The sequence below is a fragment of the Rhea pennata genome, chromosome 1 (assembly GCF_028389875.1).
Source record: "Rhea pennata isolate bPtePen1 chromosome 1, bPtePen1.pri, whole genome shotgun sequence".
Lineage (NCBI taxonomy): Eukaryota > Metazoa > Chordata > Aves > Rheiformes > Rheidae > Rhea > Rhea pennata.
Window position 1 is genome coordinate 119,594,883 of NC_084663.1, and position 13,921 is coordinate 119,608,803.

The window sequence follows — 13,921 nt, forward strand, 5'->3', positions numbered from 1 at the left end:
CTTCCTGGGTAGCAGCTAGTGGCCAGCTGAGATATCTTAGGGCATCTAAGGGAGCTAGACTCCTAAGTTCAGACAACTGAATTATATCCCTCATAACAAAAACTGTACTTCAGCCATGGTAGCATCAGCCTTATTACCTTGACCCGTTAACCTGATTTGGGTTACATTCCATCTTGATGGTGACTCTGGCTGGGGGCTGCGATAACCAGTCTTGCTGGGGAACACGTGGACTCATCTTTGATGTCTGCCCATATTCACTGGAAGAGGAGGCGGTCATCTCTGTCTTCGCAAGATGGGGCGATCCGTACGCACACTCAAACAAGGACTGGTCTTCGCTCACCACTGATAATGCTTCCTGAAAACCAGAGAAGAGAAGTCAGCATGACAGTGTTTCAGAACAGGTACTATAATTCCCCACAAGAAAAAGGGTTGCTCACATCAAGACAAGATGTACAGCTGGCTGCTTATTTAAATGCTGATTGATTTTTAGGCATGTTGCTTGTCTGCAGGGGTGAGGACTCAGGTGGCAGGCCCTTTGTCAATGCATCTCACAGATACATCATCTCCCTTGAAGTACTGACCTGATGAGACATTTCCTGCTAACAGCTAAAAAGATGCACACACATGCTCTATGAAACACTTCAGAAAAATGGCTGAGAGCTAAAAGTGAGAAGAGTGCAGGAAGGGCAGTGAAGCTCAGGCCTTTTGCTTCCAAGATATGGATGGCTGAGGGTCAGATCTGCACTGGGTGTAAACTGCCATAGCTGCATTAACTCTCCGTTCAAGAAATGATTAGAAGCTCGACTTTGCTGACTCACTGGGAGTTTCTTTTCCTTCCGTTAGGATTAAGGCCAATCCCTTTTTGGACAAGGAGCCGAGATACAGCTGGGTGTAACCTCTGAACCAGGGATCCTGCTCTTTCTGTGAGCAGCAGCAAAGGCAGATCAGCCCAGGATTTACCGCTGACATTGGTGGAGGTACTAACCAGCCTCTGGCCTGGACACTGCTCCTCAGCAAGCCCCACAAGAAGACGCTGTGTTGACCAGCCATCTCTCTTTCTCAGAACAACACTTCCTGGTGTACTGGCTAGACATCCAGCTCTGCCACTGTGTGGGAAGGACTTCCCCAGACCCTCTTCCCTTACTGTGGTGACAATGTGGTTGCTGCACCTTTCCGGCCCCAGCCATTCAGGGTGGCAGAGTTCAAAAGATGTGACAGTTGTGCAGCAGCTGCAGTTGCAGCCAGCCAGAGATCAGATACAGAATGAAGTAGTCACCAGGGAAGAGCATCCTCCTTCCTCATCACAAGAGGCTGGTATGGATAGGTATGGACTTCTTGCTGGTGTTATGTGGATCCAAGTCACGGGAGAAGATGACTTCCTGGCAAGACTTTAGGTGCCCACCTGGTCCACCAGGAAGCAGAGGGAAGGGCTGAAACTTGTGAAGGGATCCATACTACCTAACCTCAGGTGTCTAATTTGGATACACTTGCCAGTGGGGCTCCATAGCCATGTGAGCTGGTCTCTGTTGGGGCTCCTGCCTTCTCTTTGGCTCACAAAACGGGGCAACCATGTGGATAGCAGGGTTGGGGAGCTGGTCAACCAAAACCCAGCCTTGCAAAGAAAACCCCTCTCTCCATCTGCAGGTACTCTATAACTCTCTAAACCAACAGTAACTCAATGCAGGACTACCTCCTCACAGCTTTGCCGTGACATGCATAAAATGGGGAGCAGCCCAACACCTCCCTCCTGGCAGGGCTGCTGCAGCCTGCTGCGGAGCAAGCCACATATTGCCAAACAGAGGAGGCTTGGCTGAAGCTGCGTCGTGCCGAGGCATTGCAGCGTGCCAGATGAGAGCAGCCGGCGAGCTGGCCAGCTGGCGATGGCTGGAGGTGTGGGGGCCAGCGGGGAGGGGGACTGACGTGTTAGCCAGATTCGGGGCAGGGTACTGCATGTGCAACCGCACCCTCGCGAGGCAGCGTGTGTGGGCCCGCGCTGCAGCCAGCCCCATTGCTGACAGCCAACAGGAGGACAATAAAATAGCGTCTCTGTCAGCAAAGGAGATCGAAATGGAGAGGGGAGAGACAAAAGAGCCAGAGCGATGGGAATCCTCAGGCTGTGGGAAAACATGCTACTGCCTACCATGCTCTAACCTTCCTCAGCTGCTTTACACAAGCTTCAGCAATTACACACTACCTTAAAAACCAGGAGCTATATTTATTCATTTTAAGAAGTAGTACATTTATCATTCTTCTTATTTGTCTGGTTTGTGAGCCCTCAGGGTGCATTTTCTTAATATTCATGCTTTTCCCTCCAGCCAGAAGGGCTAGAACATCACTTTCTTCATATTATTTCTTACGAAAATTGAGATTACCCCTTAATCTCCTGACTCAGGGAGTTGGATCTCAAGCAGAGCTCCAAGTACCACGAGACTTATGATTGAATCCCTAACACTAACCAACTCCCTCTTCCTGCCATAGGCCAAGAGGCAAAAATCAGAGAGAGATCTACAGTGTTTCATTACTGCCATTTGGATGGTGTTTGAGTGCAAAGGTCACCTCCAAAATATCACCATTAATTTTAACATGCTAATTACAGCCCCTCTTTTCCACGTTCTTCCCCCTCAAACAACAATCAGCTTCCTAAGTGCTACGTTCTGAGCCTCTGGCGCTGCGAAAGTGCTTCCAGGAGAGGGGAGAAATGCTAGAATAACACGGCCCTTTTGTCACGTCTCTCTGACTCCTGTGGGTCTCTGGTCCGCCTGATCGTGCTAAGAAATGCTCCTGCTGGTGGTCTGATGCTTTCCTGATGAGCCATTTCTGCTGGAGAAGCCTGCAGATGGCTCCTGCTTTTCCAGGAGATACATGGGGAGATGACTACTCATTCCTTGCACCCCAAAGGTTGGCTACACTGTACTGAGAGACAGCGGGGGGGGGGGGGGGACTTCATGTGCTTAGACAGTAGAGTAGTGGGGATCATATCACAAAAACTAAAGAAAGAAAATGTTATGCTGGAGGACAAAAAAAATCTGTCACTATAGTCAATGCAACTTTTTCATGAAGATATGGGTTTACAGCCTGGCCAGGTGATCACAGAATATCCAGTGCCTGAGACTATTATTTGCTGCACAGTTCCCTCTCTTCTGCCCCACTGGAGAGCTAATGAGCTAATACATGTGCAGAATAACATGCTGTGTAATGTTAATTTTGGAAGAGCTAGCTACAGCAAATACATGACAGAGTGAACTTTACAAGAGAAAGCAGATACAAGATTGCAAATACAAAAGGCATATTATTATTTCAATCTGTAAACCATTGACTAATAGATATTTTCAAAACAGGCATCAAAATGCTACTTAACAGTTATATTTCTTACCCTTTCACACACAAGTGAAGCAAAGCAAATTTATTCTGCTTCCTATTAAACCTGGCTCCACCTAATATAAATTAATTTAGAAATACTTGGGGTAAGCATAAATTTAAACCAAAAAAAGATGTGATTTCTGTTTGTTGGCCTTACTAATGACAGTAAATATTGCCTATGCTATGGATGCATATTATGTTATACAAAAAGAGAAAGTGCACACATTTTAACTTCCTGAGGACAGTAAAAATATGATGCCAGTTAATGAGTTAAGTAAATATATAAAAGACTATAGCAAAAACAAGACAAACATAAATGAACCCAGGAGAGGGACTATGACTTCGTATTACACAAAGGAATGTCTAGTTATAAGTGGAGAAGAAATACACACCTTGCTAGCTAGGTCTTTATTCTAATTTAGTAACAAACACTCCTCTATAACCCATCTTGCATACTGTACACTCTGTGATACTGTCTTCTCTGATGTTTTACTCTGAGCCTTCATTGACTTCCACTGGGATATCCTGAAGGACACTAGGACATGTATTACTCATCCTCTGTGCACATTACAAAAGCTGAACTAGTTGACAAAGCTTTTGCATAATTTTGAGGAGTCAGCATAATTAGAGAACGCTATCTAAACTAGAATTAGCCTAACTTCCTCCTTAACTATCTTTTCTCTCCTCTTGCACACAAGTGAGATTGAGCTTTCACTGTGGGAAACAGGGAAACTACGTTTAGTATCCGCTCTGCTGCCAGGGTTGAGGATTCAGGCAGTTGCACCTTCTGTCGTCTTTACCAAACGCGCTCAGGGCCACTGATGTTGATCTACCAGCAACCACAACAGGGTGATTTACTGCGTCCTTGCATGTGCTCACACACAGAGGGAAGTCTTCTGAAATACAAGAGTGGGAGCTGTGTGTCACGGGTTTGTAATTGCTGACTTTTCTTTTTTTCCCTTTACTAAGCTCGAAACGTCAGGCTCTCTGGGCAGTGAGTGGCCCGGCCACTTCACACTCTGCAGACCACGCAAGACCCACTGACACTGAGCAGTCAGCTAATACAAACTGATGTACCCTTGTGTGAAATTAATACTGTGGGATAGCCTAGAAATAACATCAAGAAATGTGAAGCATTTCTCAGCTATATAAAACTATCTGCTACATGATGTAATTCGGTATCCCACAAACAGGCAGAAAATCTCCTTTGGCTGCTGCTTGTATGCTTCCTTTCAACTTGTCTATTCTTCGTTTTTCTTTACTAATTAAAGCCTAGAAGCCTTAACCCCGTGGAAGCTGTGGAAAGAAGGCTCTAACAGCATGCTATAGTACTGTACGGCTGATGGAAAGCAATATAGGTAATTCTTGCCCAAATGCAGGGTCTTAAAAGTGCACTTTCCTCAGTCATTATAAAATCAAGCTCCTGGTCCAAATGTAATATAAAAATTGTCAGCGTTCACCGTTATGAAGAATAGCTGCATGGTCTGGCCATATACAAACATACACAAAGATATTAATACTGACATCTGGCAAAGGGCTTTTTAAATATGGATGCCAGTTCTATTTCTACTAAATGTTTTTTGTTACTCATTTACATGCTAATCTATTTTTCTCATCCATATTAATGCTGTTACTGGAGTAGTTTGACAACATTGAGCAGTAAGTGGGATAAAGCATATATTAATAAATATTATAAAATTGCATTACAAAGCTCCATTGAGTTGTGCCAAATTTTGTACCTTTAAGGGAATAGTTTTAGTATTTTATTGGTCATTCTCCTGGATTTCGCATGACAATAACATATTATCATGATATCTCAGAAATGAAGCCTTTCCTTTTGTAGTAACCAGTATCTGGGGTATGCAACATGAATAAACCAACACATACCACATACTGTGGCAGATGGGAAGAGTCCTTCATGCATGTTTGTGAAGTAGAACAGTTTGTAATGTTATCTGAGGTACATGTTTGACATGCATTTCATCTTTTTTTCCTCGCATACTTCCTTCCATGATGTCACCAGCAAAACTAGAAAATCCATTCCTTTAGTTAGAGTTTTTCATTTTTCATCCCTTGCACTATGCAAAATCTGGCTTTTCATTTGGACTTTCTGTACTAATGATAAAAGAACAAAATGTCTTTCTGTATTTGGTTTTGATTTATACTGTGCTGATAAGTTAAAAAGAATAATAGGCTGACAAATTAGTAGAACAATAGGTGCAGCAATGCCTTTAAAGTAGGCATAGAGTCATTAGGACAAAGGTGTTTATTTAATCAAATACAAGATTACTTGGCCTAGAAACACGAAGTTACAGGAAATGCGATTGAAGTAGTCCACATCATGAGGAGTATACACAAGCTGATCAGTCCTTTATAACTAATGGCAGGAACTAAGAACAAAGACACAGTTTTTCCTAAAGTTTGATCAAACTTAAGAAATGGTAAAATCAGATAATGAGGTATGCAGTTATCTAGCTGGTGCACAGCACTGCTGTAGCAGTATTTTAAAGGAATTGGAGGCCATTCTAAACCAATGATGCTTTCTTTCATGCTAACTCTACAAACACGTCTGCTTGCGCTGGAAATTCAGCTGTGACCTCTCCCTCCATACCACCAACCTAATTTCCACCTTAACGTTACAGCATTTCCATTCATTTTTATGGCAGCCAAACTGAATCAAGCCTCCAGGTAGTACACTCACTGTATAAATAAATGAATACATACATACATACACACGCATAAATATTCAGCTCTGTTTTTTTTTTTTTTTTTTTATTTTCTCTGTAGTTTCCATACTTCCAAATGGTTTATTTCCCCATGGTTTATTGCTTCTTCCTTATAACAGAAAAGACTTTCTAGATCTTTTTTATCTCCATTGGCTTGTCCAAAATCTATGATGAAGTGCTTTGTTGCTCAAAAAATGCTTTGAGAAGTGTAAAGTCAACAAGTTACTAGCCAGTTCGGTCAAAATCTTAGCAGATAATAGACGATCAAAACCATGAGCCACCAAATAGTAGGACATAGGGCAACAAGTACATGTAGAGAGTAGGATGCACTGGGAGCGACAAATATAGAGCCTCTTTGTATTTTGAAGGGTACTGCAAACAGTGAAATAAGTCATTTGTTGCTTGTAGTGTCCCACATTCCAAAATAGAACTGTTATCCTTAATTATGAGGGATTTGTAATGACACTGCAATCAAGAACTTTTAATTAACTTTGCCATATGTCAGTGCATTTCTGTAACCTTCTTTGACATCAGTTTTATGATATTTTTTCCTCATTAATTTGAACAACTTTTAAGTCTTTTCTAATCTGACTTCATAATAATGTATATGTAAGTGTAAGCTTATATCGCCACACTGCTAAAAAATCCATTCAAATAGAGTCTATTTCCTATCATTGGTCTGATGTCCCGAGCGGGTCACAAAATGAATTCTCTAGTCTATGAGGAATTATGACATCCTGGGACTTATTTTCATTTTAAGTTAGACAAAAAGCTGCTATTTGAAAACTTTCAGCAAAGCACTTATTAAAAAAATAAAATCTAAAAAAATGATGCATGTTTTGCAGATGTTAAAAACTCTAACATAAAATGGTAAAATACAATATTCTTGTTACTGAAGATAAAGTATTCATACTGTAACTGTACAACCATATAAAATTATTGGAATGGGAAGAGTTATCAAAGCATTTATCAGAAAAGGCCATTTTAGCATTATTGAAATGATTAGTTTCAGCCCTTCCCTAGAGGAAGTCCAAGCTCCTGTTAAACATTTACATTTTCAGAGGACCTGCATTTTCTGAGGGAAGATTGTTCTGATTCATACCATGCAATTAGCTCTATTACATGTTTCCACGCTTTGTTGCACAGTGTATCCCTTTTATACTTGAAAACATTTCTTAATGAAATTGTATGCAATTGAATTACAGACAATTGTAACTGAAAGAATAGGGGAAAGAATGGACTCATGTGCAAGACAGCACACAGTATGCATCTTGGTACAACTGTGTTCCAGTTGATTTTTACCAGGCCACTCAGATATGCACTCTTCTTGCTTGTTACCCTTATATTCTTCCTCAAACTAAGTATTCTCATGCTATTGGAAGCTGTTTATTTGGTGTGAAAGGCTAATTCCAAACAGGCCAGGAACATCATTTCCACACTGGAACAGATACCGTAGGAGAGGCTGGACACCAGAACCTCCCAGCACAACAGGCAGTCTTCCAGTCTGAAACGCCACTCTACTCACGTCTCAAACAGGCACCGCTGCATAACGAAGCAAGCTGTGGTTGAACTGCTAGAGGGCTTCTAGCCTAAATTTGCAGCCCTAGTTTAAAGCCAAGTCTTTGAGCCTCAGATTCATTGCGTTTACTGAAACAAAAGACAAATGATTGATGTTTTAGCCTTACTATATAGCTTACCAGTCATGACATTCTTACAACTCTATTCTGATCATTCTCAAAAGAAACAGCTTCAAAAGATATCAAGTATGGTGTGTGGAACATACTGGAGAAGGTTAGTACTTGAAATGCAGTCACCTGAGTCAGGAATTACAGCACACATCTGGAATATGTTTTCCTCCTAAATCTCTAAGTCTTGGATTCATTAAATCAGACAAAAATCCACATATTATATTCATGAGACAGTTCAGGAACAACAAAAAAACTTGGCAAGTACAAGATAGGAAAGACAGATGTTGTCCTCACCTCCACCCATGAGAATCTTATAGCCAGGTCAGCTAATATCCTCCACTTATTTCAAATGAACACTTGAGTTGTCAGTGGTAATCCAAGTACAGGCCCACTGATGCCTCTTATTGGTATCTTCACCTCTTGCTGAGAAAAATACAAATGATATTTGAAAGCAAGGGAGAGGCACTGCTTTAGTTCCTCTTGCAAAAAGCAACAACCAATCATTTATCAAAATGATATTATGAAACTGCAGGCTAGATTTATTTCTGGGAAACAATCACAGATGTGTAAGGACTGATCCCACAGACCTTATCGTGCAAGTCATTCTCCTGGCTTCACTAGGACTAGTAACGTGACCAGAGGTCTCAAGGCCAAGCCCAAGGGTTTAAAATTTTATGTTTTAGTGAATGAATTCTAAAACATTATACATTTCAGTTTAGAATGTAGTGCTTTGCCACATTTTTAAAGCATATACTGTCATTCCTGCAATGTCAGCAAACCCTACTTTTGCCCAAACTATCTTTGTCACCTTCCTTCTCCAAAGGGTAATATTTGTAGCACCAGATACTCACCTCCAGGTCTCCAAGTGCTTCATAAGATAAGGAAAAATCATCATTCCACTTTTGCAGATTGGGACACTTCAGTAAAAATGACTAAAAGGTGAGTTTGGCTTAGAAACTAGATCTTCCTCGTGCTGAGTTCAGTGCCATTTGCACTACCCTGCATCCCACACATAAAAGTTATCACAGCCAGTACAGCTGATGAACCATTAACCTCCAGAGGTCTGGAAGTGTCCATCAGTGTTTGATTTAAGCAACTGCTATTTCACAATCAATTATTTCCTCTGACACCTCCATACGAGAGTAAAGAGCAAACACATAGTTTAAAGCCAAACAAGAGTTAATATATGGAAATAGGAAACTATTTCATACATGTCACATACCCTGGACATCATGAGAGTTAGCTAAGAAAACTCAACAATTGCCATTATGACAGATCTCTCATCAAAACAACGCAGCAGCCTTTTTCAAATACAATGATGAAAACCTTTGTGCTGCACCTGGTTCTGCACATTCAATTCTCAAGCAACTTCAAACTACTGCTTCAGAGGGGGATGGCTGGGAACAGCTCTGCCCACACACAACCAGTACTACTGCCAGAGAATTGCACCAAGTCCCTGACCTCGAAACTCCCAAGACTGTATCAGAAAGCCTAGAGAATAATGCAGAAAAATCTGGTGCTATACCATGGTGAATCACATTCCTTTTTTCCTTCTGCATAGGCAGAGTGCTGTTAAACTATTTAATGGCTGAGGCAATGCCAGGTTTTATTTACTACACTTGTAGCTTTGCTATTTGGGCTCCTGAGGCTGCAAATGGCTTGGGCTTGTGTTAACTCTGTGAGATCTCTTCAGGGAATCAGAGATCTATGGCTTTGTGCTCTGATGCAGTGAGAATATATTGCCTATGAAAAAAGAAGGTGCTGAATATTTGTCAGAATCCAAACGTTACAAGGGTCCAAATGACACTTCAGAACTGAATTGTTTCAGAGAAAGAAACAGTAATTCTTATCATATTACTGTGGCTTATATATTATATGTAAAATACATACAATAAATAAAATGTAATTAGGGAAGCCAAATTACAGAACCAGATGGGGATCCTCCAGTGCATCCTAAGAATGTGGGCCTGACACCTGTTTTTCCAGTGGGCACCCAGTAGGTATCTGTTGGCACATCTCTGTCACTTGGAGCAGAGGCCTAAACTAAATGGGCTACATGGCCATAAACCTCGAGCGACACAATGATCAGTTTGGCTCTGAATGTGTGTCCCTACATGGTTATGTCAGTCCAAATTCAGGAGGGCAAAAAAGAATACAATTGCATCCGGCAGATTGTATATTGTATATGCATTTTTTAAAGAAACTCTAGCTTTGTGTGCTTATTTTAGTACTTCCAGCCATATAACTGTAACACTTTGAATGACTATTTTTTTCAGTCAATACAATAGACTTTTTTTCCTTTTCATCTTGATAGTATTGTCAATTATGAACTTTGAAAGCTTCAGGGTTTTTTTCCTCCTTCAAGCTTCTAGGGCTCCAAAATGGCTAGAAAACTGGAAGAACTTGGATATAAAACTCCTTTTCATTTCTAAATAGGTTCAGGGCTAGCTTTTGCCTTTACACTATTTTTTTTTATTAGACTTCATCAATCTGAAGGAGCAGCCAGCCTTCTATTTTGTTAAAAAGCATAAGCATCTGTTTTTTCTCACAGCAATCTTTCAAGCAAATTGACCTGTCTGACCAAACAGGTAGAGAGTTTGTAAAGTAGACCACGGCCCAATCAGAAGTGAATTGCAGCTGCATGCTACGCTTACTGTGAACTGTTGTTAATTATAATAATATTCAGAGTCTTGGAGCCAAAACAGCTACACATCCCGAGACACCGACCACCTTCTAGGCATGCAGTCCTATCTGTTCTTTGTTTCTTCTTTGTATCTTTGGCATCACAGTTGAATACCACGTCTTTAAGAATTACTGCATATTTATTGGAGGTAATCATCCATCCGGAATTACAGGCTTTGCTTGAACACAGTTACTGTGCTGGTATTTTGGTTTTGTTAACTTTATTGAGAAAATTCTTGAAAGAAAAATACCATGTGTTTTTTTTCTGCCTTTTTCAAATGATTTGCCCAGGGTTATAGCAAGTGGGTAATATTTTCACCTCTTTTCCTACCACTTAGCCAAAACTACAAGGTTACACATTGCGTTCATTCAAAGTTCAGCAACTGTTACACTATTGGTATACACAATTATATATGTTCATTATATATATGCACATATGTATGTACAAACACAATTTCAGATCTCCAAATAAATTTTAAAATAAAAATAATTCAAGCACCAAACTATTTTTCTCTAAGGCAAACTATATATACCACAGACTCATCTGTCCAGTGAGGAGAAATGTGCAAGGAGGAATGAAGAAATGTCTAGAAAACCAGTGCATTGATGAAAGAATTACACAGCAGGTAAAACCGAAAGGAGCATCTGAAGTAGTTTCCTCTCCAATGAGCCTTTGGTTTTTATGAATGCCTAGTAGCACTAGGGAAATAACACTTGGATGAGGGCCATGAGCTGAACTTCTGGGCGACCCATTGCTTCTTCTTAGCCTCCCTGCACACGGTGCGTGTGTGCGTGCGCAGGTGTACACGCATGTGAGCAGCAGGCCATTCATTTTCTGACCAGATAGGCTGAAGATACGGGGGAAAACATGGGAGAAAACCTCCAAATGCAGTCTGCCACTCCAATGAAATTGGGAGGGTAACAAAGCGCATGTTACCCCGTGAATCTGGCTGGCCACCTCAAGCCAGCAACCAGGCACAGCAATCCGCCCGCCGAGAGAGGAAGAGGAGGAACCGTTCACAGGCATTTGCAGAGCTGCTTTCTCTCCTCAGAAACCCCCTGGAGCTGGAGGCCCTCTCACCCACCTCAGCATCAGCAGCCTGCTGATGTCTCCAGATGTGTCACCTTCATACATATTTATAATTCTCATCTTCCTATTTAGAGAACATTTGTCACATTCAGCATTTATTAATTTTCCTGCTTGATAAATGCTGTTTAAACCATCTTTATTTATAAGAAAGTTTTTATTTACTGTCAAATGCATTTCTCTTGATGTTTTTCTCTGAGTCTCCTGCATTAGAAAACGGGAATTAAAATGCAAATTGCTGCAGCTTTTTTAAAAAAGTTACGTTAGGACTGCTGTCCAGTCTTGTGGAACATTTTAGCAGAAATCCTTTGTTTTTACTAGATTGCCTTCCTTCTCCTCAGCCCTTTTATTCTGTATCTGTCTTGTATGTATTGAATATAAATATATAGTATTATATGCTTCTCGTGGTGTTCTGATTTTTATAAGCACATGGAATATTGCTCAGATAGGTAATCTTTCTAAATTCAGAGTGAATTTTTCAAGTATGCCCACTGTGTATGTAAAATATGACTTCCTGTCATGATAACCTTTATAGTATATAGCCTAACATACTTTCCTATAATTGTTTATAATGAATATCTTGATTCATGCTTCAGCACATGTTATTTTAGTCATTTACTTCAAAACACGGCTGATCAAATGAATATGAGGTTGGATGTCACAGCATTAAGACATTCTGTGTGTGCAAAGATTAACATAGAAAAGTATTTAGTAAAATAACAATAAAGTTAAAGCATGCGCCTAAGTTTAAACATATTCAGTGCACTCTGCTGAACTGGTATAACTTACAGATATTGTTGTTTCAGCTCAGGCATTAGCTGTGGGATCAGTCAGAGAGACTGTTATAGCTTTTGATATGTTACACTTAGAGAAGTAGTCAAACCAACAGATCAGAAGAAAAATGGTTCAGGTTGATGAGAGACAAAGATTGGAGTGGATGTTCTTTTTTTTTCCCCCAAACAAAAGAAAACTGATACAACTACAAAAAACCCTCAAAACCAACAAAAAATTACTTTGTGCCACTCAAAAAATGTTTTAACCCCAGCTACACCTGTGGTTTGATTTTCTAACTGAACTCCTATTACTGTTACCAAGCAATGTCTTTTTAAGGTCTTTCTAAACAAAATCACCAATCCAAAATTATAAAATGGAAACAACTACTATAGAAAAATGTCAGCTTTTTTCATTCTTCTCCTCTTTTTAGGAGGAATACCTTGCAAGTTCAAACTGTGCTTTCGTTAAATAACTCTTGTGGCTCTGCAGCTGTGTTTTATGCTTAGTCTATTACACAGCAGAAACAGGTTGTGGCCAATTTTTAATTGCACAGATGAAGAAGAAAAGGAAAATGCACATGCTGATATTGATGTGGCAACAAGAAAAATCCTGCAAGTTTTGCCTACAGCAATATCCCTTTTGAGCCAGTGATGGCCAATATTATCACTCCTATTAAAATGCATTCTGTGAGACCAACATTAACCCCAGAAAGAACGGAAAGGACACCTGCTGCCATTGATGAAAACTGAACTAACAAAGCCAACACAAATGAAAACAGTCTCAAGTCCAGAACACCGAGATATGCAGTTACTACAGCAAAAGAAAATATTTCCCCATACCTCACTAATAAGACCAAATGACTAATACTATGAAAAATGAAACTGTATGGATGCGAAGCTTAAGACACATTAAATCTTTTACAAAGATTGCATTTTAAAATGACTCCCAATATGACTTTCCATACTGTCTGCTATGCCTTAAAACATGCAAGAGAGGTATGCAGGCTGTTTCTCTTTTATTGTTTCCTCAAACAAACCCATTTCCTACAAGCTGTTCCCATATCTTTTGTGCCATATCCAGCTTCCCAGAAAAACAGCAGGAAAACAAAGTGTGAACTCAAAACAACCCATTTCCACAGAACAATGTGCCATAGCAAGGAGAGAAAGCTACAGGGGAGAGGTCTGGAGGGGGAGAGAGAAAGAAGCTGTTTTGGTGCTGCCAAGGGACTTAAAGAAAAAAGGAAGAAGGAACTTTTAAAAGTCACAGAGAGGAAGAGTTGTGTAACTGTAAATATGCAATAGGCATGTTGCCAACTATTTCAAAGGATTTGAGGTTTCAAAATCATCCAGAAGGCTAACTGATTTGCACTCTGGGTTTTGAGCTTCCAGGAACACCTTTATATGTCTGAAGGCCAGAAACTACCATATCTTTTTATAGACTACTCAAGCCATACTTGGTCATAATTTCAAGTCGAATCAGTAAGGAATGTAAACAGACACCATTTATGCTTCTCTGCAATCTAATAAAAATGAAAGCATGAAGTAAATAAAGCAAAATGATACATGTTGTTCTATAAGAAGGGAAAACCAGATATTGTATTAATT

The 13,921-nt window shown here is 40.3% G+C and overlaps 1 protein-coding gene across 5 annotated transcripts in view; it reads right to left on the reverse strand.

Moving 5' to 3' along the window:
• Positions 1-13,921, reverse strand: part of ERG (ETS transcription factor ERG) — a 144,148-nt gene that overhangs the window by 33,649 nt on the left and 96,578 nt on the right. For all 5 annotated transcript variants that reach the window (XM_062598960.1, XM_062598969.1, XM_062598932.1 and 2 more), the window contains one exon: positions 138-355. In XM_062598960.1, coding sequence (XP_062454944.1) covers positions 138-355 — 218 coding nt within the window. The remainder of the gene's footprint in view (positions 1-137; positions 356-13,921) is intronic.